This window comes from Bufo bufo, chromosome 5, assembly GCF_905171765.1.
Source record: "Bufo bufo chromosome 5, aBufBuf1.1, whole genome shotgun sequence".
Classification (NCBI taxonomy): domain Eukaryota; kingdom Metazoa; phylum Chordata; class Amphibia; order Anura; family Bufonidae; genus Bufo; species Bufo bufo.
The window spans coordinates 535,831,269-535,858,847 of record NC_053393.1 but is presented as its reverse complement, the minus strand read 5'-3'; the positions used below and the strand labels follow the sequence as shown (position 1 = coordinate 535,858,847).

Sequence of the window (27,579 nt, the reverse complement as noted above, 5' to 3'; positions counted from 1 at the left end):
AAAAGTTTGGACACACCTTCTCATTCAAAGAGTTTTCTTTATTTTTCATGACTATGAAAATTGTAGATTCACACTGAAGGCATCAAAACTATGAATTAACACATGTGGAATTATATACATAACAAACAAGTGTGAAACAACTGAAAATATGTCATATTCTAGGTTCTTCAAAGTAGCCACCTTTTGCTTTGATTACTGCTTTGCACACTCTTGGCATTCTCTTGATGAGCTTCAAGAGGTAGTCCCCTGAAATGGTTTTCACTTCACAGGTGTGCCCTGTCAGGTTTAATAAGTGGGATTTCTTGCCTTATAAATGGGGTTGGGACCATCAGTGGCGTTGAGGAGAAGTCAGGTGGATACACAGCTGATAGTCCTACTGAATAGACTGTTAGAATTTGTATTATGGCAAGAAAAAAGCAGCTAAGTAAAGAAAAACGAGTGGCCATCATTACTTTAAGAAATGAAGGTCAGTCAGTCAGCCGAAAAATTGGGAAAACTTTGAAAGTAAGGGCTATTTGACCATGAAGGAGAGTGATGGGGTGCTGCGCCAGATGACCTGGCCTCCACAGTCACCGGACCTGAACCCAATCGAGATGGTTTGGGGTGAGCCGGACTGCAGAGTGAAGGCAAAAGGGCCAACAAGTGCTAAGCATCTCTGGGAACTCCTTCAAGACTGTTGGAAGACCATTTCAGGGGACTACCTCTTGAAGCTCATCAAGAGAATGCCAAGAGTGTGCAAAGCAGTAATCAAAGCAAAAGGTGGCTACTTTGAAGAACCTAGAATATGACATATTTTCAGTTGTTTCACACTTGTTTGTTATGTATATAATTCCACATGTGTTAATTCATAGTTTTGATGCCTTCATAGTCATGAAAATAAAGAAAACTCTTTGAATGAGAAGGTGTGTCCAAACTTTTGGTCTGTACTGTACGTCAAACTTGTTTACACGAACCCATTCACCCAACCAAGGCCAAAAGAATCTCCTTTGGTCTCCGTCAGCATACTGTATGAAATATCATGGCAGACTGCCCTATTCCACACGGAGGCATGCAGGAAGAAAATGTATACTGCGCAGTAAGCTTTTTTGGGATCCTATAGACAACTGATGTGGCGTGAAAAGAGCTGCGCGGAAAACATAACGTCTGGAGAAGCCATGAAAAGAGACGGACATTAGACACCACATTTCTAGTCTCCCTTCATCTCAAACACATCTACATCTGCACAATGATAAAGTTGGAACGGTTTGAAGGGGTCCCCTGGGCTACAGATATTAATGACCTACGTATCCTCAGGATAGGTCACCCATATGGGAACGGTGGGAATCCGGCACCCCCACCGATTAGTTGCTTCGGGCACCTGCGGTGGTGAAGATGGAAGCAGACAGCGCCGTACACTGTTTAGTGGCCGTGTTGGGGTACTGCACCTCAGATGCCACTCAGATGAATGGGAGCTGAGCTTCAGTATGCCTGTGCCACAAACTACACAGTAGATGGAGCCTTCTGCTTCTGCTCCGCACACTGTATAGATTCTGTTGCTTCAGCTGCTCGAAACTGCCAAGTGTTGGACCCCCACCAATCTGTCCTTGATGACTTATCCTGCAAATAGGTTACCAATATCTATAGCCCAGACAACCTCTTTAACTTTACACCACTTTTTTTTTTTTTTTTTTAAATACATAACACACAGAGGATAAAATGACCCTGCCGTACCTTGTTGGCTGCAGACTGACGTTGGACTGCAGCAATCTGAAAGGCTTTCTTCCCAGAGCATTCAATGTGGACCCTCCTGCAGAAATGTGGTTTAGATGGGAAAAGGAGGGAAGAGACATGTTGACGTTAAAGTCTAAGGAGATTCTAAAAGGAGGAGAGAGTGAATTAGACAGAGAAGGAGAAAGGAAGCAGACTGAAAAGGAGCAGCGCAGGAGAAGACACAATTGGGGTGCACAGCGCGACCGGACCACAGGATAGCAGTGCAAAGGTTTAGCAAGGAGCATGGGATCCCAGAGAGCTCTGCATGACTGTATCTGTTCACAGCTTCAGGCGTGTGACCTCAGTGCATGGACTAAGAAGAGACCGTGTCTAATGTGCGGTGAAAGGCGTGGCCTTTCTACCTCGCTCCTATACGGTCAAAGGGACTCCCAAGTGTAGATGACAGGGTCCCCCTTTTCAACGAAAACTCTGCTTTAATAGCACAGCCCTTGAAGATGTGCCCCAGTATGTAAATACTCAATGTCTGAAGATTGCCATTTGCTGTCAGACTCCTTTGTTTATGTCTCAGTTCTGCCCCAGATCATTTTTGGTGGTGGTACATAGGACAGAGCATGAAGATGGTGGGGCATTTCTTTTGGATTATTTCAATCCAGAACATAAGAGAACCTCTCACGCCCTTTATGCTTACTTCCACTGCAACGCTTTGCCAGATCTGTTGCACGACCGATGGACTTCACTGACTTAGGCCTCATGCACACGACCGTGCCGTTTTTTTTTTTTGCGGTCGGCAAACCGCGGATCCGCAAAAAAAACGGAAGTCGCCCGCGTTGCCTTCCGCAATTTGCGGAACGGAAGCCAGCAATATAAATGCCTATTCTTGTCCGCAAAGCGCGGACAAGAAAAGGACATGTTATATTTTTTTAGCGGGGCCGCGGAACGGAGCCATGGATGCGGACAGCACATGTGGTGCTGTCCGCATCTTTTGCGGCCCCATTGAAGTGAATAGGTCCGCGTCCGAGCAGCCAAAGCGGCGGCTCGGATGCGGACCAAAACAACGGCCGTGTGCATGAGGCCTTATAATGTGGGGGGGTGTCAGGTTTCAAATATCCAGACGGGAAGAACACTGCTATTGCTTCTGCCGACAGCAGTGTGAACAGAGCCATTACCACAACTTGTCCATCATGTTTTTTACTTTATTCTGCTTACATCAATGAGCAATGTTCTTTACGATTCCAAAAAAATGACTAGATTGGGCCTAAAACAAGTCTGTGCAATATGGAAGGGAAGTTTACAGTACAGCAAATATAACTGCTTTCCTTCCTTCAATCAGTCTAGCTACATGAACCCAAATGGTGGTCACCTAGACAGGAAGTGAAGTAGTAGATAACCTGAAATCCACCATGTGAATTAGGCATGATGGGAAGGAGATTTTTACTGAGCTGTGCTTCTGGGTACAATCATAACTGTGAAGGAATAGGTCTTTTTTTTTGGCTTCCCTAATGTCTTTCAGCCAGATTACCAGTTTCAGCTGCACAGCTAGATGCATTTCACTCAGAAGCAGGGGTCTTCTTCCCTTCTGTCGAATCTGCCAGCACTATATTACTGTGACTGTATTTCTCTTACTTCCCACTATGTTTGTTTTCAGCTCTGGAGCACACAGAGCAGATAAAGAGGGGGAAAATCACACTTACAGGCACAGAAAAAGCTCCTATAATCTTCAAAAGCCGCGCAGAAGCAGTTCTTGTATCAGGCTCAGGATCTCCGCTAGCTCTGACACGCCCCACTTCCTCTGATCCGTCTAATATGTCTCTGTTACCAGGGACGGCTCTTGCCTGACATCAGGCAGTGGACTTTAAATTAGGCGGAAGTGAGACCCCTAGTGGCCAGCTTTTTTCAGGTGGATGCAGGCAGATTTTTTAAAATTAACTGATTTACAAATTTACTAGTTACACCATCTTCTATTAAAATGAAATCGTGTGAAAGTGCAGTGACTCTTTAAAGGCCCTGTTCACATGGGCCAATATTGTGCCTTCTGTTCATACTGACGACGTGTGGACTTCTCATACAATGGATCCCAACCGCATCCAATGAACACCCATGACTTATAATGGGCTACTTCAGAGCTCAAAAGGTGTGTCCATTGGTAAGATTAGCTATGTGCGGCACTATTCTTCATTTCCGGGATTGCCCAACCTCCTGCTCAAGTGTGAACATAGCCCAGTAACATATGTAGCGGGGTCAGGCAGATGCACACATGAACATATATATGGAAGGGTATTTTCTGTACTGCAGTGTGGACTATGCCAGGGCTATACAATATACATACAGACTACTGTATATGTATACACATGAAATATTTACGCCTCTGCAGTCGATTTATAGATTATATCTCCATTCCGTGATCTACTGATGAATTATTTTAGATTCTGAATGACAATGAAACCCCTTTTAACTAATAGTAAATCCCTTCTATTATAAGCCTGTGACAGGAATTCAATACCAATTCTTATTCACTCAAGGGGTGCCCAACATGCTTAAGTGGTAGAGGAGAGAGATCAGACAGCTGCAAACCAGGGTCGACAGCTCATTTCCCGCAACCACCTGCCCAAGTCCATCTCGACCACTGCTTCCTACGCCCCCCCCCATTAAACAAAGCAATGAACTTGTAATTTCGGTTACTTCAGACTCCAAGGTTCATTCCAAGTTCTACCTTTACGTGGATTCTCCAGTTATTTCTTCAAAGTCTCGAGGAAAAATATGAAGGTGTTATATTTTAAAACTATACTCCCTAAGGCTGTTCCCGCCATTGAAATGAAAGGAATTCCCTGCTAGTTGTTGTGTAGGAGGAAACACATGGTGGAGGCGGGGATGTGGCTGGGTAGACTGGGTGAACAGCGATCGCTCTCCAAGGCCCCCAAATATGGCGGACATTGGATTTACCCTTCTGTCACAAGGTTGAAATGCTGCTCTGGAGCATAAACTTCAGCTATAACATGAAATATTGTGCAGAATAAGAAAAAATATATATACATGTCATGGGTACAGGGTGTAGTCCCTATCCACAAGATTGTGATAACTGTGTCTAATAGCTGGGACCCCCACTAATCACGAGAATGGAGGTCGAGGAGTCCACTATGCTCCATTTACTTCTATGGGACAGACGGAGACTGAGCATTGTACTCGGCTGTCTCAAAAAAGCTATGGTCCCGCATGGGCACCGTTCACACAGGGAGACCACAGTTCTTGTGATCGGTGGGGGGTCCCAGCTGTCTGAAGAGATTTCCCTATTAATCTCAATAACTGTTTTGCAATACGACTTTTCTCCTGCAGTGGATATGGTGGACAGGCCAGGGCTTCCCACAGCAGAGTCCCAGAGACACCACCTCAGTCCCCATTACAGGAATGACTATTCCTATCTGGAAAACGGACACGATTAGGACATGTGCTATAATTTGCGGGATGGACATATGGATGCGAACAGTACTCGCAAGACATACGGATGCGAACAGATCAACTGTGGACCCAAAATACGGTCGTGTGCATAAGGCCTTAAAGGGGTTTGTACGAGATTCGGAAAGCATGGCTGCTGTCTTCTAGAAATAGCGCGGCTCCGTTGTTAAATGGTCTGTAACTGCCACGGCATACACAGACCACATACAAGAGCAGCGCTGTTTCTGGAAGAAAGAAATGCACCCAAAGAATAAGCCTCACACTGTCAGGGTCCGTTGAATATATACAGAAGTAATCTACATAAAATGTTGGGTAATTTTCTATATACATTGTATTACTATCTTATACAGATCCTGAGTTACAATCTGTAAAGTACTCCAGAGCTGCATTCACTGTTCTGCTGTTTGCTACTGGGAACAACCAGCAAGCTTGTCATCAGACATACCCCTAAGAAGCAGCAGCAGCGCGCTCTACCTTGGGTCGGAACCTGCACCGAATCTCCCTTGGAAAAGAATGGGAGGCATCAAAAAAATAGCTCTGCGAGTGTTCATGCGTTTTTTTGTGCGTTCTCTGTGTGGTTTTTGGAGTGGATACGTGCCAAAAACCACAAGCTGAAAATGCAGTTTTCTACTGAAGTGGACACCCACTGGAAACAAAAAAAATAAATGTTGAAAAACTGCAGAAAAAAACCAGCACAAGACTTTCAGGGGAAAAAAAAATAAAAAATCACGTGCGGAATTTCAAAATCCGTCATGTGAACATACCCCGACTGCTTAGTCAAGCTCCTATAATGCATGGAGGGGGGGCAGTTAGTTTTCCAACACCAGATGACAGTACAGTGGAAGGACAACAAAACAGAGCGAGCACTGGGCAGGCAGAGAAAAAATTTAGGATACTTGGGATTTAAGCTGTGAAGTCAGCATGATAGTAAGTGCAGCTCTGGAGTATAATACAGGATGTAACTCAGGATCAGTACAGGATAAGTAATGTTATGTATGTACACAGTGACTCCACCAGCAGATAAGGGAGTGCAGCCCTGGAGTATAATACAGGATGTAACTCAGGATCAGTACAGGATAAGTAATGTAATGTATGTACACAGTGACTCCACCAGCAGTTTAGTGAGTGCAGCTCTGGAGTATAATACAGGATGTAACTCAGGATCAGTACAGGATAAGTAATGTAATGTATGTACACAGTGACTGCACCATCAGAATAGTGAGTGCAGCTCTGGAGTATAATACAGGATGTAACTCAGGATCAGTACAGGATAAGTAATGTAATATATGTACACAGTGACTCCACCAGCAGAATAGTGAGTGCAGCTCTGGAGTATAATACAGGATGTAACTCAGGATCAGTACAGGATAAGTAATGTATGTACACAGTGACTCTACCAGCAGAATAGTGAGTGCAGCTCCGGAGTATAATACAGGATGTAACTCAGGATCAGTACAGGATAAGTAATGTAATGTATGTACACAGTGACTGCGCCAGCAGAATAGTGAGTGCAGCTCTGGAGTATAATACAGGATGTAATTCAGGATCAGTACAGGATAAGTAATGTAATGTATGTACACAGTGACTCCACCAGCAGAATAGTGAGTGCAGCTCTGGAGTATAATACAGGATGTAACTCAGGATAAGTACAGGATAAGTAATGTATATACACAGTGATTCCACTAGCAGAATAGTGAGTGCAGCTCTGGGGTATAATACAGGATGTAACTCAGGATCAGTACAGGATAAGTAATGTAATGTATGTACACAGTGACTCCACCAGCAGAATAGTGAGTGCAGCTCTGGGGTATAATACAGGATGTAACTCAGGATCAGTACAGGATAAGTAATGTATGTACACAGTGACTCTACCAGCAGAATAGTGAGTGCAGCTCCGGAGTATAATACAGGATGTAACTCAGGATCAGTACAGGATAAGTAATGTAATGTATGTACACAGTGACTGCGCCAGCAGAATAGTGAGTGCAGCTCTGGAGTATAATACAGGATGTAATTCAGGATCAGTACAGGATAAGTAATGTAATGTATGTACACAGTGACTCCACCAGCAGAATAGTGATTGCAGCTCTGGAGTATAATACAGAATGTACCTCAGGATAAGTACAGGATAAGTAATGTATGTACACAGTGACTCCACCAGCAGAATAGTGAGTGCAGCTCTGGGGTATAATACAGGATGTAACTCAGGATCAGTACAGGATAAGTAATGTAATGTATGTACACAGTGACTCCACCAGCAGAATAGTGAGTGCAGCTCTGGGGTATAATACAGGATGTAACTCAGGATCAGTACAGGATAAATCATCTAATGTATTTTCTTTAAGGTAGAAATCAAAAGTGTGGATAACAAGGAAAAGGGCTGACATATCCGTACATTAGCTGAGCACACCAAAAATATCTTCTGCAGCACAGATGACTTAATGACCCGTGTGATAGCTTGGGATTTCATATAGTTTTGAAGCCACTCCAGGCTAATTATGTGACACATTATGGCTGTTACTTTTACTGCTGCCAGCAAGAATATAAGAATACAGTATTTTATACAGAAGGTCCAACTGTGATGAGCATCAACTCTATGTGAAGCATCTTAATAATGTGTTTTTTTTTTTAATGTTCAGCTAGAAACCATCAACAAACTGCTGTTGATGGATCTTTTATGTTTCCACAGCTCCGCTCATGACACATGAATACCCAATTACATTATTAGGCCTCATGCACACGACCGTTGTGTGCATCCGCGGCCTTTGTCCCGTTTTCCGCTTTTTTTCGCGGACCCATTGACTTTCAATGGGTCCGTGGAAAAATTGGAAAATGCACCGTTTGGCTTCCGCGTCCGTGATCCGTTTTTCCAGTCCGTGAAAAAAATAGGACCTGTCCTATTTTTTTCACGGACAACGGTTCACGGACCCCTTCAAGTCAATGGGTCAGTGAAAAATCACGTATGCACACAAGATAGTCATCCGTGTCCGTTTTTCCTATCATTTTCAATGCAAACAAACGGTCACAGATCGTGACAACGGAAATCCGTTTTGCGGACCGCAAAAAAAATGGTCGTGTGCATCAGGCCTTAGCCGAAGTTATTTAGCCAGTAATATCAATCTCCCCCCCCCTCACACACACCAGGTGCTTATAGAGTCTGAATGAGACAATATGTAATGTAAGTGAATGGTTGGGTCTGTTTGCTCCTGCACAAAACCATAGCTGTTTAAAGAGTCCCTGTCAGCATGATCAACCCCTGTTCTCAGGGTTCATCATGCTGATTAAAACGATACCTTTCTTTTGTCTGTATGCTGAGGAGCTGCAGAGATATTTGCGTTTTTCTTTTATTCATATACAAGTGAGAAAGTTGGAGCACCAGGGGGAAGGGCTGGATCCTTACAGCACTGCTTTTGTAACAGCGCCTGTGCTCTGCACACTCCCCCCTCCCCTTGATTGACTGGGCTCGACCTCAGCATGGTGAGGACAGAGCTATGTTCTAGCATGTGCATATCATATACACTTCATAGTACAGTCTTACCACAAGAGTGGATTTCTATTCTTAGAAAGCTAATACATATTAATGCTTTATTCACAGGCACAATATACAATTATAATGAAACCAGTAATATGTTTTAGCTTTCGATATATAGAAAAATAAGGCTGTGAGCCTGGAGGTCAGTGGTTAGCTTTGTATGTAGAGATCCCAGGTTTGAATCTTGGAGATTTTTTTTCCCTCATTTAACCCTTAAAACAGACTATTGTTTTAGCATATTGAGAATATTGTTTTTAATGCTTAGAAAGCTAATACATATAGTCGGTTTCTTTACAATCATATATTGTATATATATAAAGTTTTTATGCTTACGGTACTTTCACACTAGCGGCAGGGGACTCTGGCAGGCTGTTCCGGCGGGTGAACAGCCTGTCGGATCCGTCCTGCTGCTAGTTCACGTGTGCCCCCGGACTGCCGCTGCGTTCCCATCGACTATAATGGAGGCCGGCCGGACTAAAAGTACTGCACATGTGAACTAGCGGCAGGACGGATCCGACAGGCTGTTCACCCGCCGGAACAGCCTGCCAGAGTCCCCTGCCGCTAGTGTGAAAGTACCCTAAGCATAAAAACTATATTCTATATACAGGGAGTGCAGAATTATTAGGCAAGTTGTATTTTTGAGGATAAATTTTATTATTGAACAACAACCATGTTCTCAATGAACCCAAAAAACTCATTAATATCAAAGCTGAATATTTTTGGAAGTAGTTTTTAGTTTGTTTTTAGTTTTAGCTATTTTAGGGGGATATCTGTGTGTGCAGGTGACTATTACTGTGAATAATTATTAGGCAACTTAACAAAAAACAAATATATACCCATTTCAATTATTTATTTTTACCAGTGAAACCAATATAACATCTCAACATTCACAAATATACATTTCTGACATTCAAAAACAAAACAAAAACAAATCAGTGACCAATATAGCCACCTTTCTTTGCAAGGACACTCAAAAGCCTGCCATCCATGGATTCTGTCAGTGTTTTGATCTGTTCACCATCAACATTGCGTGCAGCAGCAACCACAGCCTCCCAGACACTGTTCAGAGAGGTGTACTGTTTTCCCTCCTTGTAAATCTCACATTTGATGATGGACCACAGGTTCTCAGATCAGGTGAACAAGGAGGCCATGTCATTAGATTTTCTTCTTTTATACCCTTTCTTGCCAGCCACGCTGTGGAGTACTTGGACGCGTGTGATGGAGCATTGTCCTGCATGAAAATCATGTTTTTCTTGAAGGATGCAGACTTCTTCCTGTACCACTGCTTGAAGAAGGTGTCTTCCAGAAACTGGCAGTAGGACTGGGAGTTGAGCTTGACTCCATCCTCAACCCGAAAAGGCCCCACAAGCTCATCTTTGATGATACCAGCCCAAACCAGTACTCCACCTCCACCTTGCTGGCGTCTGAGTCGGACTGGAGCTCTCTGCCCTTTACCAATCCAGCCACGGGCCCATCCATCTGGCCCATCAAGACTCACTCTCATTTCATCAGTCCATAAAACCTTAGAAAAATCAGTCTTGAGATATTTCTTGGCCCAGTCTTGACGTTTCAGCTTGTGTGTCTTGTTCAGTGGTGGTCGACCCATTTTGCCAAAGGAAAGGAAGTTGCCTAATAATTATGCACACCTGATATAGGGTGTTGATGTCATTAGACCACACCCCTTCTCATTACAGAGATGCACATCACCTAATATGCTTAATTGGTAGTAGGCTTTCGAGCCTATACAGCTTGGAGTAAGACAACATGCATAAAGAGGATGATGTGGTCAAAATACTCATTTGCCTAATAATTCTGCACGCAGTGTATAGTAAGACTATATATAAAGCCTTTATTATGGCATGATTGACTACATATAAGCCTTTTATTATGGTTTAACCACTTCCCGACCGCCCATTGACTATAAATGCCATGGGCGGTCGGGTTTCTATCTGATCGGACATTTCTGTCAGTGACAGCAGGGCACCCCAAAGAGAAGGCAGGAACCATTCCTGGGTGTCCCAGCCTTCTAGATCGCTGTACACACAGCGCTCAACGAGCGCTGTGTATACAGCAAGGAAGCGCTATGCTGCTTCCTGTCCCGGCCCAGTGATCAGGTGTGTATTTTCCCTATAACTAGGGCTACTATGTCAGCCCCAGTTACAAGAGAAATCAATAGTTAAAAAAAAATAAGTTAAATGTCCCCCAGAGGTCTTGTATGACCTTATGGGGGGCACAAAGTGTAAAATAAAAAATAGTGTTCTGAAAAAAAAGTTTCACGTTTAAAAAAAATATATATAATTCTCCACAAATAAGTCATTTAAAAAATGTTAATAATAGAAGAAAAAAATAAAAAGGAGACATTTGGTATCACCGCGTCCGCAATGTCCGGCTCTATAATAATACGCCATAAAAAAAAATAAACATTGCGCCAAAACAGATTCTTTTTTTTTTTAGTTAGCTCACCTCCCAAAAAACAATGTTAATCAATCAAAAGGTTGTATGTACCCCAAAATGGTAGCAATAAAAACGGCACCTCATCCCGCAGAAAAATTAGCCCCCGCACAAGACCATAGCCAGAAAAATAAAAAAAAGTGGCTCTAAGAAAATGACAACACAAAAAAATTTTTCCCCTAAAAATGCTCTTATCGTGTAAAACGTAAAAAAATTTATAAAAAAGACATTTGGTATCGCCGCGTCCGTAACAATTGACTCTACAAAAATATCACAAATATCAAGTCAACGGTGTAAAAAAAATAAAAATAATTATGCCAAAACAGCTTTTTTTAGTCACCTCCCAAAAAAACATAGTATCAATCAAAAAGTCATATGTACCCCAAAATGGTAGCAATAAAAATGTCACCCCGTCCTGCCAAAAACAAGCCCTCACACAAGACTATAGACAGAAAAATGAAAAAATATGGCTCTAAGAAAAAAGCAACACAAAAAGATGATTTTATTTCTAACAATGTTTTTATTGTGTAAAACGTAAAAAAAAAAAAACTAGACATATTTGGTATAGTTGCGTCGGTAATGACCGGATCTATAAAAATGTCACATAATCTATCCCATCAAGTGAACAGTGTAAAAAAAAAAAAAAATTATATATATATATATATATATATATATATATATATATATACACTGCGTGCAGAATTATTAGGCAAATGAGTATTTTGACCACATCATCCTCTTTATGCATGTTGTCTTACTCCAAGCTGTATAGGCTCGAAAGCCTACTACCAATTAAGCATATTAGGTGATGTGCATCTCTGTAATGAGAAGGGGTGTGGTCTAATGACATCAACACCCTATGTTAGGTGTGCATAATTATTAGGCAACTTCTTTTCCTTTGGCAAAATGGGTCAAAAGAAGGACTTGACAGGCTCAGAAAAGTCAAAAATAGTGAGATATCTTGCAGAGGGATGCAGCACTCTTAAAATTGCAAAGCTTCTGAAGCGTGATCATCGAACAATCAAGCGTTTCATTCAAAATAGTCAACAGGGTCGCAAGAAGCGTGTGGAAAAACCAAGGCGCAAAATAACTGCCCATGAACTGAGAAAAGTCAAGCGTGCAGCTGCCAAGATGCCACTTGCCACCAGTTTGGCCATATTTCAGAGCTGCAACATCACTGGAGTGCCCAAAAGCACAAGGTGTGCAATACTCAGAGACATGGCCAAGGTAAGAAAGGCTGAAAGACGACCACCACTGAACAAGACACACAAGCTGAAACGTCAAGACTGGGCCAAGAAATATCTCAAGACTGATTTTTCTAAGGTTTTATGGACTGATGAAATGAGAGTGAGTCTTGATGGGCCAGATGGATGGGCCCGTGGCTGGATTGGTAAAGGGCAGAGAGCTCCAGTCCGACTCGGACGCCAGCAAGGTGGAGGTGGAGTACTGGTTTGGGCTGGTATCATCAAAGATGAGCTTGTGGGGCCTTTTCGGGTTGAGGATGGAGTCAAGCTCAACTCCCAGTCCTACTGCCAGTTTCTGGAAGACACCTTCTTCAAGCAGTGGTACAGGAAGAAGTCTGCATCCTTCAAGAAAAACATGATTTTCATGCAGGACAATGCTCCAACACACGTGTCCAAGTACTCCACAGCGTGGCTGGCAAGAAAGGTTATAAAAGAAGAAAATCTAATGACATGGCCTCCTTGTTCACCTGATCTGAACCCCATTGAGAACCTGTGGTCCATCATCAAATGTGAGATTTACAAGCAGGGAAAACAGTACACCTCTCTGAACAGTGTCTGGGAGGCTGTGGTTGCTGCTGCACGCAATGTTGATGGTGAACAGATCAAAACACTGACAGAATCCATGGATGGCAGGCTTTTGAGTGTCCTTGCAAAGAAAGGTGGCTATATTGGTCACTGATTTGTTTTTGTTTTGTCAGAAATGTATATTTGTGAATGTTGAGATGTTATATTGGTTTCACTGGTAAAAATAAATAATTGAAATGGGTATATATTTGTTTTTTGTTAAGTTGCCTAATAATTATGCACAGTATTAGTCACCTGCACACACAGATATCCCCCTAAAATAGCTAAAACTAAAAACAAACTAAAAACTACTTCCAAAAATATTCAGCTTTGATATTAATGAGTTTTTTGGGTTCATTGAGAACATGGTTGTTGTTCAATAATAAAATTAATCCTCAAAAATACAACTTGCCTAATAATTCTGCACTCCCTGTATATATATATAAAAATGACACCAAACAGCTTTTTTTGTGACTTCACCTAGATAAAAAGCAACCAGAAAGCCAAATGTACTTCAAATTGCTCATTCAACAAAAAATAAAAAAAGTTATCGCTCTTAAAAACCATGACAGAAAATTCCATGTTAGAAAATCCAGATGCCGCTCCTTCCCTTCTGAGCCCTGGTATATCCCATTGGGGTCTTACTGTATTCAGGTGAAAATGGGCAGCAAATTGTGGGGGGGGGGGGGGGGGGGGGGGGGGGTATTCTCCTGTTATCTTTAGTGAAAAAAAAAAAAAAAGGAATTTTTCATTTTCACACACAAGTATTAAAAATTCTATAAAACACCTGTTGAGTGAAGTGCTCGCTACATCCCTTAAAAATTCCTTGGGTCGTGTAGTTTACATAATGTGGTCACTTTTTGGGGGTTTTCACTGTGGGGTTACCTCAGGGCCTCTTCAAATGCGACATGGTGCCCAAAGACCATTCCAGCAAAATCTGCCCTCCAAAAACCATATGCCCTGTCGTGTGCCCATACAGCGGTATACGACCAGATATGTGGTGTTTCTGTAAACTGCAGAATCAGGGTACAGTAATAAATATTGAGATTTGTTTTGTTGTTAACCCTTGATGTGTTCCAGGAAAAAAAAATATTAAAATGGTAAATCTGCAACAAAAATTTTGAAATTTCACCTCTATTTTGCTTTAATTCCTGTGGAATACCTAAAGGATTAACAACATTTCTTAAACCAGTTTTGAATAGTCATTTATGGGCTGGTTCTATTCCGCAAGGCCCACAAAGTGACTTCAGAACTGAACCGGTCCTTAAAAAAGCGGACTTTGGAAATTTTATAAAAAATTTCTTAAATTGCTTCTAAAATTCTAAACCTTCTAACGTAACTAATAAAATTAAATTACATTACCAAAATTATGCCAACATAAAGTAGACATATGGGGAATGTTAAACGAGAGAGGAAAAAATTAGAAAAAAAAAACCATATACAAGCCTCTCCTGGGACATGAACTTAGGATCTCTACATGCAAGGATGACTACTTACCTCCAGACTACAGCCTTATCATACTGAGGACTGTGGGTTTTTCAATACTTAGAAATCTAACACATATTACTGGTTAAATTATAATCATGCCTGTGAATAAAGCAGTAATATGTACTGTATATTAGCTTTCTAAGCATAGAAATCCTCTCTTCTCAATGTGGTCAGGCTACAGTAAGTGGTGTATATAATATGTACATCTGATGTCTAGCCCTTTCAATCAAGGCGAGAGGTGAGTGTGCAGAGCACAGTGGGTGTTACAAAAGCAGTGCTCCAAGGATTCAGCCCGATGCTCCGACTTGCTCACTTGCATATGAATAAAAACACATATCTCTGCAGCTGTTCTGCATACAGCCAAAAGAAAGGCATCGCTTTAGGCTAGGTCTACACGACGACATTTGTCGCGCGACATTTTGTTACACCTATGTCGCGCGACAATTTTTATAATGGCAGTCTATGGTGTCACACTGCAACATGCGACATGCTGCGACTGCGACGCAACAGTCGCAGAAAATCCATTCGAGATTTTTCTGCGACTGTCCCGTCGAAGTCTGTCGCATGTTGCAGTGCGACACCATAGACTGCCATTATAAAAATTGTCGCGCGACATTGGTGTAACAAAATGTTGCGCGACAAATGTTGCAGTTTAGTTGCAACTTATTTTCGCGCGACAAATGTCGTCGTGTAGACCTAGCCTTAATCAGCATAATGAGCCCTACCAGGCAGTATGCCTGGTTTAATAGGGTTGATCATGCTGACACAGCCTCTTTAAGGTAAATGCTGATACATTGAAGCAACCAAAGGAAATAAAGATGCAGCAGAGCTGAACTTCGCATTTAACTGTTTAGTGCACCGCAATAAGGGTCCATTCACACGTCCGTAATTTGGGTCCGCATTCGTTCCGCAATTTGCGGACCCATTCACTTTCAATGGGGCTGGAACGGATGCAAATCCACATTTCCTGGATCCGCATCCGTTTTTTCGGGATCCGCATCCGTTTTTTCGGGATCCGCAATTTTGTCCCTGGAAAAAATAGAACATGTCCTATTCTTGTCCGCAATTGCGGACCAGAAAAGGCATTTGCTATTATAGTGTCTGTGATGTGCGGATCCGCAAATTGCGGATCGCACATTGCAGGTGTCCGTGTTTTGCGGATCCGCAATTTGCGGTTCCGCAAAACACTTACAGACGTGTGAATGGACCCTAAATCTAAGTTCACAGTATGGATCAGTGTTCCTATTGAAAAGCTCAGAAAAAACAATGGCCCAGGTTTACAAGAATTTGGTTTAAAATGTGCCCAAAAAACTTGGGCAGAGGATTCCGGCAGGCAGTTCCGTCGCCGGATACTATGTAGAGATGGGTCACCTCCGGTTGTCCAGTCATATTGATGACTTATCATCAGGATAGGTCATTACTATCTGATCGGTGGGGGTCCGACAGCTAGGACCCCCGCCGATCAGCTGTTTGATGAGGAAGCACCGCTTCCTGGTTTTTCGAATACGCGTATTCTCCTGTGGAGTGGCGGCGTAGTCTAATTACCATAAACTCCCCGAGACGAAGTGCAGTGTAATGAAGAGGAAGCAGCTGCGCATCAAGCAAACAGCTGATTGGTGGGGGTGCCTGGTGTGGGACCCCCACCGATATGATACTGAACCTGACCATAGGTCATCAATATTAATGGCTGGACAACCCCTTTAAAGGGGAAGCATAGCAACTCCTGCAATGTCAATAGATACGTGTGATGGGTGGGGTCTGTGAATCTGCACCGCCACCGACTTCCAAACCTTGGGACTTACTTTGGAAGAAGAAGAGTCACATTCCTGGCAAATCCATCCATATCCCGTCTGCTTTGGAGACTTTTTCAGAGGAGGGTCCAAGCAGCCAAAGTGGTAGCAGAGCCTACATTCATCACACCTGCAAGAGAACAGAAATACACCGGGCTAGCAAATCCTCTAAAAGTCACAAGGAAACAGGACAAAGCCCGGGGACGGATCTTGTCTATTATACACGGGTGTTTAAATCTTGTTTACTTGCCCGGTAAATATAGGCCCATGTAAATGAAGGCTACATGCAGAAAGGCTCATCCCGTCGTGATCTTTGCCCTTGTCACACACCAACTATAATGCCATTCTGCCTTCCCACTCTTCCCCTCTCACAGCATGCGGTCTCAGACACAGAGGGAAAGTTGCAGCTGCATCCCCCTCCTCTCTTTCTAACAGAAGACTGATGGGTCTGAACATATACAAAGAGAGAAGAAGAAGAAGAGGTGGCCACGTGATGCGGAGGTGAGGAAGATACAGCTTCAGTCATGTAAAATTTGCTACAAAGTTTCATGTAGTCACTAATTCAATTCCGTTAGACTGTTGTATCTGCATTGGAGAAAGCAGCGTGACTGCCTGGCTCTTATTACATTTACGAAGACTGGTGGATTTTTACACCTAAGAAAATAGAGAAGATTAGGGATGCAGCTATCAACTATTTTTGTAATCGAGTATTCCATCAATAAATCCAACCATTAATCAAGAACTCCAATATCAAAATAACTATTTAAAAGAACGTTTTTCTTTATAAAACTCATCAGCTGCCCCCTCAGTGCCACCAGCTTGCCCCCCAGTGCCATCAGCTTGCCCCTCAGTGCCACCAGCTTGCCCCCCAGTGCCACCAGCTTGCCCCCCAGTGCCATCAGCTCGCCCCCCAGTGCCATCAGCTTGCGCCCCAGTGCCATAAGCTCCCCCAGTGCTATCAGGTTCCCCAAGTGCCACCAGCTTGCCCCCCAGTGCCACCAGCTTTCCCCCTCAGTGCCACCAGCTTGCCCCCTCAGTGCCACCAGCTTGCCCCCTCAGTGCCACCAGCTTTCCCCCTCAGTGCCACCAGCTTTCCCCCTCAGTCCCACCAGCTTGCCCCCTCAGTGCCACCAGCTTGCCCCCTCAGTGCCACCAGCTTGCCCCCTCAGTGCCACCAGCTTGCCCCCTCAGTGCCACCAGCTTGCCCCCTCAGTGCCACCAGCTTGCCCCCTCAGTGCCACCAGCTTGCCCCTCAGTGCCACCATCTCCCCCTCCTAGACATATCCCCAGCGCCAGTGAGATAAAATACTTACCTCTCCTGTAGGGGCGCATCTCCACAGCTCGTCCATCTTCTTCTCCCGCTCGCTGCACTGTCGTCCTGACGATGTGTCGGGTGGAAAGTGCAGCGCGGTGCGAGCCACCACGGAGCAGTGAGTAATAGCAAGTGCTTCACTCCCGCTCCGTGGTCACGTGACACAAATGAATCCTCAATGCAAAAAATTTGCATCGAGGATTTTTTTGTGTCGAATTACTCGATTCAATCGAGTAATCGTTTCAGCCCTAGAGGAGATACTGGAATGATTTGCATCTTTTGGATGGTAAGAAAAGGAAATCTTCCCACAGCTTTGGCCCACTTGCTCCGGCCTACTCTACTAAGGTTGAGTTCATTGGTCAGTGATTTCCAGCAGTTATTGTGAGTCAAAACCAGGTGCGGGTCCAAAGCACGAAACAGGTGCAAATCTTTCCATTGCACCTTATAGCCTCATTCACAAGTCCGTGTCCGTGCTCAAATCCGTGAGCAGGTGGTCAGTGATGCATCCGTGAAGGATCCGTGTTGGGTCCGTGTGTCCGTTTTTTTGCTGTCCGTGTTGCATCCATGTTTCACTGACACTGAACAGCTGAAAAATAAATTTTCAAAGCATCTCTTCCTAATGATCCGTAAAAACACAGATGCAACACGGATGGCATCCGTGGTTTTCATGGACCCATAGTCTATAATGGATGTGATGGATCCGTGAACACGGACAAAATAGAACATGCATCCGTGCTGAAAACACTGATGTCTGAATACACATTAAAATGAATGGGGACGTGTGGAGAACACGTACAGCAAACGTCCATGGAACACTGACGTGTGAATGACGCTCATCTCTGAGCAGGCGTCACTACTGATTTTGGCTCAAAATAATTGATGGAAATTCTGATCAAATAAAAAGTGCGAACTAGGCCTTAAAAGGATCGTCCCACAAAAAAATGTCTGCGGGTTTTCAAACAAGCACCTTTTGTAATTGCATGTCATTAAAAATGTATGATAGCTACTGAGTTATTCAATGAAATCCATCTGTACAGCGCCACCTGCTGTTCTTTTCTCTAATTTCTCTGTCCATCTTAGTGAGGTGGACACACATGCTCGGTTACATTATTCAACTGCCACCAGTTGCAGCAAAAGGACATGGCCCCCGAGCTGCCAGCTTTACATAATTCTAGAGAGCCTTTGGAGCAATGAATGTGGAGATCCCCATGTGGGGAACATGGCTGGTTCTAGCTTTGTTAGGTCAGCAAGACTATGCTAAACCACATACTGCATCCATCACAACAGCATGGCTTTACAGAAGAAGACTCCATCTGCTGGACTGACCTCCTGCATCCAGACCTTTCACCAATAGAAAACATTTGGCTCGCCATAAAAATTTCAAATCCGGCATAGAAGACCCGGGAATGTTGAGCGGCAAGAATCCTACATCAGACAGAAATGGGGCAACGTTCCTCTCCCAAAACTCCAGCAATTCCTCTCCTCACAGGGGTTAAAAGAAGAGCTGATGCTACACAATGGTCAGCATGGACCTGGCCCAACTTTTTTTTTGACATGCTTTGCTGCCATCAGGTTCTAAAGGAGTCAAGAATTTTTTTTCATGAAATGGTAAAATGTCTTACTTTCAACATCTTGTGTTCTGTGATCTATAAGGTCAGGAATATGGGGCTATGAGATTTGTAAATCATCGCGTTGTTATTATTTTACATTTTACACAGCGCCCAGACTTTTTTGGGGAATTGGGGCTGTATTACATATAATATTTGCTACAGACAAGACAGATCGGCAAACAAGCATTAATTACGAGGAGGCAGAAGAACCACAGAAGAACAGACGGAGGAAATATCCTGCCACGGGGAAAGGACAAGTGAGCGGTTATATATTTCAATCTTCCACAATGAGCTTTAGAAAGGTCATTCCGCTGGAAATATATGTGGCCGTTCCTCCTCTTATTACACTGCAGGATTTTTATGCCGCACACATCACCTCTCTGCGCCTATTAATAAAGCTGGAATGAGGCGCTTGCCCTACTGTAATTCAGGAAGCCGGGGAGAAAGCAGTTCTGTACAGATCCTTTCTGGCAGTAATTAAAGGGATACGGTACCTTAAAGGCTATGTAGACCTTCGGAGGCAATTTTTTTTATGACTGCATTTTAAAAAATTTTGGTCAAAAATCATATTTTCAATTGGCCTTTAATAAATATATTGAGCCGTTCTGTCACAAACGGTTAACTGTTTTTCTAACTGTGTGACTGGTACTTTCACTTTGTGCCGATCATCTAATAAACCTTATCTCTTAACTTTAAGGGGTCATAAACACTTATTTAGGCCACATTCTTATCAGTAAGATAAGGACTGAGCTATAATGAGCGTTTAGAAGGTCAGAGAGCAGAGATAAGGAGCCCGTCAGCTCCCCAACTGATGGAAAAGAGAAAATCCAGAGGATGCTACTACAAAATTTATAGAAATTACATTTCTACAGACAAATATATATATATATATATATATATATATATATATAAATATATACACATATATATGAAAAGAAGGACATATATATGTGTATGTACAGTACAGACCAAAAGTTTGGACACACCTTCTCATTCAAAGAGTTTTCTTTATTTTCATGACTATGAAGGCATCAAAACTATGAATTAACACATGTGGAATTATATACATAAACAAGTGTGAAACAACTGAAAATATGTCATATTCTAGGTTCTTCAAAGTAGCCACCTTTTGCTTTGATTACTGCTTTGCACACTCTTGGCATTCTCTTGATGAGCTTCAAGAGGTAGTCCCCTGAAATGGTCTTCCAACAGTCTTGAAGGAGTTCCCAGAGATGCTTAGCACTTGTTGGCCCTTTTGCCTTCACTCTGCGGTCCAGCTCACCCCAAACCATCTCGATTGGGTTCAGGTCCGGTGACTGTGGAGGCCAGGTCATCTGGCGCAGCACCCCATCACTCTCCTTCATGGTCAAATAGCCCTTACTTTCAAAGTTTTCCCAATTTTTCGGCTGACTGACTGACCTTCATTTCTTAAAGTAATGATGGCCACTCGTTTTTCTTTACTTAGCTGCTTTTTTCTTGCCATAATACAAATTCTAACAGTCTATTCAGTGGGACTATCAGCTGTGTATTCACCTGACTTCTCCTCAACGCAACTGATGGTCCCAACCCCATTTATAAGGCAAGAAATCCCACTTATTAAACCTGACAGGGCACACCTGTGAAGTGAAAACCATTTCAGGGGACTACCTCTTGAAGCTCATCAAGAGAATGCCAAGAGTGTGCAAAGCAGTAATCAAAGCAAAAGGTGGCTACTTTGAAGAACCTAGAATATGACATATTTTCAGTTGTTTCACACTTGTTTGTTATGTATATAATTCCACATGTGTTAATTCATAGTTTTGATGCCTTCAGTGTGAATCTACAATTTGGTGTGTCCAAACTTTTGGTCTGTACTTTTGGTCTGGTCTGTACTGCAACCATCGATTTCAACGAAATTTGGTATACACATCCCTTGCTACCTGGAAAGAAGGGGGGGGGGGGGGGGGGGGGGGGGGGAGGGTCTCAGCTCTCTAGGACGTACAGTTCCTGAGATATTTCTAAAAAAATTACCTGCATTAGCCAATACAAGCCTGCAAGTCTTTCTCTGGATATCCCAACTGCCACACACACGGTCACATGTCCCTTATCAGCCAATAGAAACTCGCAGGCCCTTAGTCTCCACAAACACACAGTTTTACTCCAGGTTTCCATGACAACCGAGCCATTTTTCTTCACTGCTGTAGGTCAGCTTTAGGCTAGAGCTACACAACAACATGTGTCGCGTGACAATTTTTATAATCATAGTCTGTGGTGTTGCACAGCGACATGTGACATGCTGCGACTGCGACAGTCGTGTCGCAGCATGTCACATGTCTCAGTGCAACACCACAGACTATCATTATAAAAATTGTTGAGACAAAATGTTGCATGACACATGTCGTCGTGTAGCCGTGTAGCCCTAGCATTACAGGAGAGAACACTGTGGAGGTCTCAGGGGGCAGGGGCCACTATTACAGGGGCAACTGCTGTGGAGGTCACTGTTAAGGCAGCAGGGTACTGTGGAGGTCACGGTTAAGGCAGCGGGGTACTGTGGAGGTCACTGTTAAGGCAGCGGGGTACTGTGGAGGTCACTGTTAAGGCAGTGGGGTACTGTGGAGGTCACTGTTAAGGCAGTGGGGTACTGTGGAGGTCACTGTTAGGGCAGTGGGGTACTGTGGAGGTCACTGTTAAGGCAGCGGGGTACTGTGGAGGTCACTGTTAAGGCAGTGGGGTACTGTGGAGGTCACTGTTAAGGGGGCAGGCCTCTGAGGAGGTCACTGTCAAGGGAGTGGGGTGCTGTGTAACTCACTGTTAAAGGGACGGGCTACTGTGAAGGTCAAAGTTAAGGGGATGGGCTACTGTGGAGGTCCCAGCTTAAAGTGGCGGGGCACTGTGGGGGGGTCAGTGTTAAGGTGTGGGGGACTGTGGAGGTCACTGTTAAAGGGGCAGGCGGCTGTAGCGGTCACTGTTATGGGGGATAGTGTCCATATCTTTTAACGACACACACAAACATTAAATGAAATAGATTAAATATACCCGTGCGAAGCCGCGTCCTTCTGCTAGTATCAAATAAAAATGCAGCAAAGTCATCGGGATCTGCCCCCCCCCCCCCTTTCAACAGGAAACGTGTTGCGAGACCAAATGTCATGAATTTTCCGCTCAAAATTAGTTAGTACTTGATCGATACAGTTGATCCTAATTGTACAATGTAAATGAGATAAACAAGATAATGACTGAGACAAGCGGAAGGTGGAGGGGGGGGGGGGGGGCGACGACACATTTTATTTACCGCGCTTCCTAAGCCCATCCAATTTCATTACAGTGGAGGATCTCTTATCAGGCAGCCTGCAGAAGGCTAAACGTGCACACCAGGGGCCTCGCTACACTACGTGCATGGACAAAGCCGAGCCAAGAACACAACATGTGACATGAGGGACGAGCCGAGGACCGGCGCTGCTGAATCTAGGAGAGCGGATGAAAAATTCACAGGGAGTGACCAAGATAAGGCGTTAATATTCTGCAATTCAAGTAAATAATTAGCGCAATGATTTAAAGGGGTCTTCCAATTACATTTAATCGTTTAAAATGTTGATTAATAAGGCCTAACGACATCTAACCTCTTCTCTCCTTCCTTCAGTCTGGTAGCCTACAGAGCTCTGTCCATCATGTCCAGGACAGAAGGACTCCCACCGCTCGTCTTAGCATAGTGGTCACAACGCAACAGTATAAAAGTCCCTGGAGCAGGACCTGCAGAGCATTAGTCACACATGCCAGGGGCATGGAGACAGTCTCGTGAGTGAAGAGCTCCAGTACAGGGTTAAATACAGGTAGACAAGCAAGCTGACCTTCCCGCTCCATGAGAAGAGCAGCTTCCAGCAGGGAAGACGCTATTCCAAATCCGAGGAGCATGTGCAGATGAGGTGGATCCAGGAGCTTGCGCATGCGCAGAGACAGGATTAGTTCTAGCCCGGTCCACAGTGGAAGTGATGTCCTGTCCATAGCACAGACTGGAAACCTTGACGTGAAATAGGTCAAAGCTGGATTTTCGGAAGAGGAGCGTCACATGGCCGGGTTCCCGGGATGGCGATCAATGCCACTTCGGAATGGTGAGCAAATTGCTAATTTTCTCCTACAAGTGTGTGATCAAGGTGAGTTTGTGGGACATGCTCGATCCTGAAAAATCCCTTTAAGACCAGATTCACAGGTTTAAGATACGTCCGTATTACGCAGATGTGTAACAGCCCAACTGACCCAAACTCACAGCACCATAGATCCCTATGGTGCTTAAAGGGCATCTGTCAGCAGTTTTGTCCCTATGACACCGGCGGACCTGTTACATGTGCGCTTGGCAGCTGAAGGCATCCGTATTGGTCCCATGTTCATATGTGCCCGCATTGCTGAGAAAATGATGTTTTAATATATGCAAATGAGCCTCTAGGAGCAACGGGGGCGTTACCATTACACCTAGAGGCTCTGCTCTCTCTGCAACTTCTGTGCAAGGTTTAAGGGGACTCTCACAGTTTTATCCTAATGCATTCTGAATGGAGAGCAATCCGTTCAGGATGCATCAGTTCAGTCCCTCTTACGTTTTTTGGACTAAGAAAATACCGCGGCATGCTGCAGTTTTGTCTCCGGCCAAAAATACTGATCACTTGCCGGAATGCCGGATCCGGCATTAATTTACATTGAAGTGTATTAGTGCCGGATCTGGCCCCAAGTGTTCTGGCAAAAACGGATCCGGCTTTCCAGTCTGCGCATGAGCAGACCTTTAAAAATGCAAAAAAAATAATAATATCGGATCCGTTTTTCCGGATGACACCGGAGAGACGGATCCGGTATTTCAATGCATTTGTCAGACGGATCCGCATCCGGATCCGTCTGACAAATGCCATCAGCTTGCCGGATCCAGCAGGCAGTTCTGGTGACGGAACTGCCTGCCGGAATCCTCTTGCCGCAAGTGTGAAAGTACCTTAAGGGGGAATCTGTGAAGGAATGGCTTCTCTGCGAGGCACATGTAAAAAATGTAATACCGCTGGACCATACCGTTATAATACGAAGGGGTCTGAGGACCTCTGCAGGGCAAATTAACCATTTTGCGGCTGTGAAAGTTTTCACGATAAAACTTTAATTATAACATAAAAGTCAGACTATAACCCCACAGCCATATATTTGGGGTCACTGGAGGCTGCAGAAGGGGGAGAGATGACAGTAACAGGGGTGATGACACAAAGAAAGGTCCCAACAGCAGCAGAGATCTCGCCTTTTTCGGATACAATGTATCATTGAAGGGAACACGAAGTCTACATTTACATTTTTGCATAATGATGATTTGCAATCACCAAAATGATTTCGGCAGCAAGTAGGGTCGTAACATCTAGACCCAGGCAATAACAAGGAGACGGCCGTCTCATCCTCCACTGTGTGCGGCCTAGATGTCGAGAGAACATTAAGTGAACGGATCCTTAATTAGTAGGTGGAGGAGGAAGAAAAAGACAAAGATACAAGAGATCAATGAAGCAAAAGGAGAGAAAGCAAAGCAAATGAGACTAACACTACATCACCGCGGCTGCCAATTCCACCTCTAATTAGCCTAATGATTCATGCCCTCTGAACACGCCGCCATCAGGCACATGGCCGAGGCTCGCACTGATGACATCATTAACATCTGCCTCTGACAGCCAAGTCAAAAATGTGGATGCGGATTATAGAGTCCATGAAGATGTAATATACAGCTCCAGAGACAAGGGAGCAAAAGACAATGAGAACCAAGGAAAAAACTGCTGCAGCACATGTTACGCCCGGTAAGTATTTAGATTTCACATTCAGAGGGGACAATGATCAGTTCTCATCAAAAACAGATTCTACTTTAAAGTACAAGACGCTTGTTTTTTTCCAGCCCAGGGGCTTTTTTTTCAATTCAAACCATCTTATCTTCTGTAAGATCAAACACAACGCAAGAGCACTCGGCAAACACGGAATACATGACCTAACGCCACAAACATGAAAAATACTAAGACACAGGTGACGTTATAGTATAGAGGACAGTGTTATAGCAGTTATATTCTTGTACATAGGAGCAGTATTATAGTAGTTATATTCTTGTACATAGGAGCAGTATTATAGTAGTTATATTCTTGTACACAGGAGTCAGTATTATAGTAGTTATATTCTTGTACATAGGAGCAGTATTATAGTAGGTATATTCTTGTACATAGGAGCAGTATTATAGTAGTTATATTCTTGTACATAGGAGCAGTATTAAAGCAGTTATATTCTTGTACATAGGAGGCAGTATTATAGTAGTTATATTCTTGTACATAGGAGCAGTATTATAGCAGTTATATTCTTGTACATAGGAGCAGTATTATAGTAGTTATATTCTTGTACATAGGAGGCAGTATTATAGTAGTTATATTCTTGTACATAGGAGCAGTATTATAGCAGTTATATTTTTGTACATAGGAGCAGTACTATAGTAGTTATATTCTTGTACATAGGAGCAGTATTATAGTAGTTATATTCTTGTACATAGGAGCAGTATTATAGTAGTTATATTCTTGTACATAGGAGCAGTATTATAGTAGTTATATTCTTGTACATAGGAGCAGTATTATAGTAGTTATATTCTTGTACATAGGAGCAGTATTATAGTAGTTATATTCTTGTACATAGGAGGCAGTATTATAGTAGTTATATTCTTGTACATAGGAGGTAGTATTATAGTAGTTATATTCTTGTACATAGGAGGTGGTATTATAGTAGTTATATTCTTGTACATAGGAGCAGTATTATAGTAGTTATATTCTTGTACATAGGAGGCAGTATTATAGTAGTTATATTCTTGTACATAGGAGGCAGTATTATAGTAGTTATATTCTTGTACATAAGAGCTGTATTATAGTAGTTATATTCTTGTACATAGGAGGCAGTATTATAGTAGTTATATTCTTGTACATAGGAGGCAGTATTATAGTAGTTATATTCTTGTACATAGGAGCAGTATTATAGTAGTTATATTCTTGTACATAGGAGCAGTATTATAGTAGTTATATTCTTGTACATAGGAGGCAGTATTATAGTAGTTATATTCTTGTACATAGGAGGCAGTAATATAGTAGGTATATTCTTGTACATAGGAGCAGTATTATAGTGGTTATATCCATCAACTAAATCAACGTCCTTGTATGCATAAATGCAATTATGGCAACAAAGAAAGAAGGGAAAAATGATATGTACATACATATATAATTTTATAGGTCATACATATGTATGTGTTTGTACATTAGCATCTGAATGTATCTTGACACATCTTATGTAGAGTCCGTGTAAATAAGGTGCATTTAGCCAGCGATTAATATCTTTTTTTTGGTACTCTCGCTTGTTACCTTTAATTAAATGTGATTTTGAATAACATCTTTAATATAGTGCCGCCATGAAAACCGCTGCAGGGAATCGCAGTGCACAACTGATAACAAGAGGTTGCTATTTCAATCCAAGGATAAGAAAAGGAGCACATTGCTTTTGACTCTCCCCGGCTTCTGTCACTTTCGAGTGGATTCAAGCACAGCGAGTCATCAATTGCCAGACAAACCAGGGAAAGAGACATTATTTATTAGGACAAGTCTGACAAGGCATTTATCCGCTATTTTCCAACAACGCACATATCAAACATTCTTGATGAGTGCGGGGAAACTGAACAAGAAAATAGAGAGCTTTGTCATTCTAAGTAGTGAGCTAATCAATTACATCCATGCTAACTGGATGAAAAGGGGGGACGCTGGAGGGGAAGATTCACGACTGGCTTATACCAGAGGCCTCCAAGACGACTTCTCTATCTTAGGCTACTTTCATACTTGAGTTTTTGCCTGATCCGGCAGGGATCAGCAAAAAACGCTTCCGTTCTGATAATACAACCATCTGCATCCTTTATGAACGGATCCAGTTGTATTATCTTTAACATACCCAAGATGGATCCATTGAAAGTCAATGGGCGACAGAGAAAGCGGATCAGTCACCATTGACTTGCATTGGGGGTCATGCCTAATCCACTTTGTTCCGCATTCCATGACGGAAGGAAAACCGCAGCTTGCTGCGGTTTGCTCTCCGGTATGGGAACGCAACCAAAAGGAACGCAATGCATTTTGGAGCATTCTGTTTAGTTACGTTTTGTCCCCATTAACAATGAATGGGGAAAAAAGGGAAGCGTTTTTCTCCGGTATTGAGATCCTATGACGCTATTGTGAAAGTAGCCTTAGATTGCATTACCGCGCTTGTTTGCATTACCGCTGTGTTCAAATTTCTGCTGGTCGCCACATGGAGTCTGTCGGCACTGTGACGACAGACATGTCCACAGCTCCTCGTGGTTCTTTTTCTAGTTTCTAGGTTTGGTTGCACTACTACAGACACTGAGCTAGCGCATATGTGAGGTCCTGCATTCTGAACAGAGTTC

General features: G+C 43.2%; 1 protein-coding gene across 8 annotated transcripts in view; it reads right to left on the bottom strand.

Moving 5' to 3' along the window:
- PHF14 (PHD finger protein 14) overlaps positions 1–27,579 on the bottom strand; it is a 228,419-nt gene that overhangs the window by 68,398 nt on the left and 132,442 nt on the right. For 7 of the 8 annotated variants that reach the window (XM_040431267.1, XM_040431269.1, XM_040431272.1 and 4 more), the window contains one exon: positions 16,242–16,359. In XM_040431267.1, coding sequence (XP_040287201.1) covers positions 16,242–16,359 — 118 coding nt within the window. Of the gene's footprint in view, positions 1–1,710; positions 1,787–16,241; positions 16,360–27,579 lie in introns of all 8 variants that reach the window. The other variant, XR_005778875.1, reaches the window with a different exon arrangement.